Raw genomic sequence first — 1,044 nt, forward strand, 5'->3', positions numbered from 1 at the left:
AAAGCACTGGCCTAGCACAGAGGGCCCCATTGAACAGGTCCTGTCTAAGCCCAGCAGTCTCCTTTTTATAATTGATAGTTTTGATGAACTGGATTTCTCCTTTGAAGAGCCAAAGTTTGCACTGTGTAAAGATTGGACCCAGAAGCACCCAGTGTCTTTTCTCATTAGTAGCTTGCTGAGGAAAGTGATGCTTCCTGAGTCATACTTATTAGTAGCAACAAGATCCACAGCTTGGAAGCGACTAGTGCCTTTGTTGCAAAAGCCTCATATTGTAAAGCTACCAGGGCTGTCTACGAATGCAAGGATGGACTACATTCAGCATTTGCTGAAAGATAAGACATGGGCTATGAATGCAGCATGTTTAATAAGAATGAATGGAAGGCTTTTCCACATGTGCCAAGTGTACCACATGTGCCAGATGATCTGTACTTTTCTCAAGGAGCAAGTAGAGAAAGGTGGCAGTGTTGAAGAGACCTGCCAGACCAGCACGGCTCTGTTCACATACTATATCTGCAGCTTATTTTCAAGTGTACCTGAGGGCTCTGTTACTCTGCCCAACGAAGCGGTGTTGAGGAGCCTCTGCCAGGCTGCTGTGGAAAGCACTTGGACTATGAAGCATGCACTCTACCAGCACACTCTCCGAAAGCATGAGTTAACCAGAGAGGACATCTCGCTTTTCCTGGATACAAACGTTCTTCAGCAGGACCCTGAGTATGAAAACTGCTACAAGTTCACTTACCTCCATGTTCAGGAGTTTTTTGCAGCTCTGTTTTACTTGCTGAGAGAGAATCCAGAAGAAAAAGAGTATCCCTCTGAACCTTTTGAAAACTTGTATGTGTTGCTTGAAAGCCACCGTTATCGTGAGCCTCATTTGGAACACATGAAATGCTTCTTGTTTGGTCTACTAAATAGAGACAGAGTACGACAACTGGAGGAAACTTTCAACCTTACAATATCCATGGAGGTAAGAGAAGAGTTACTTGCGTGTCTGGAAGCATTGGAAAAGGATGACTCTTCTCAATCACAGCTGATATTTCAAGACTT

At 44.2% G+C, this 1,044-nt stretch overlaps 1 protein-coding gene across 1 annotated transcript in view; it reads left to right on the forward strand.

The window, feature by feature from the left end:
- Nlrp14 (NLR family pyrin domain containing 14) overlaps positions 1 to 1,044 on the forward strand; it is a gene marked incomplete at its 3' end in the record, with an annotated part of 15,521 nt that overhangs the window by 835 nt on the left and 13,642 nt on the right. The window contains 2 exon segments of the mRNA XM_031384925.1: positions 5 to 1,041; positions 1,043 to 1,044. The exon segment at positions 1,043 to 1,044 is cut by the window's right edge and continues 202 nt beyond it. Coding sequence (XP_031240785.1) covers positions 5 to 1,041; positions 1,043 to 1,044 — 1,039 coding nt within the window.

The sequence above is a fragment of the Mastomys coucha genome, unplaced genomic scaffold (assembly GCF_008632895.1).
Source record: "Mastomys coucha isolate ucsf_1 unplaced genomic scaffold, UCSF_Mcou_1 pScaffold21, whole genome shotgun sequence".
NCBI classification, from domain to species: domain Eukaryota; kingdom Metazoa; phylum Chordata; class Mammalia; order Rodentia; family Muridae; genus Mastomys; species Mastomys coucha.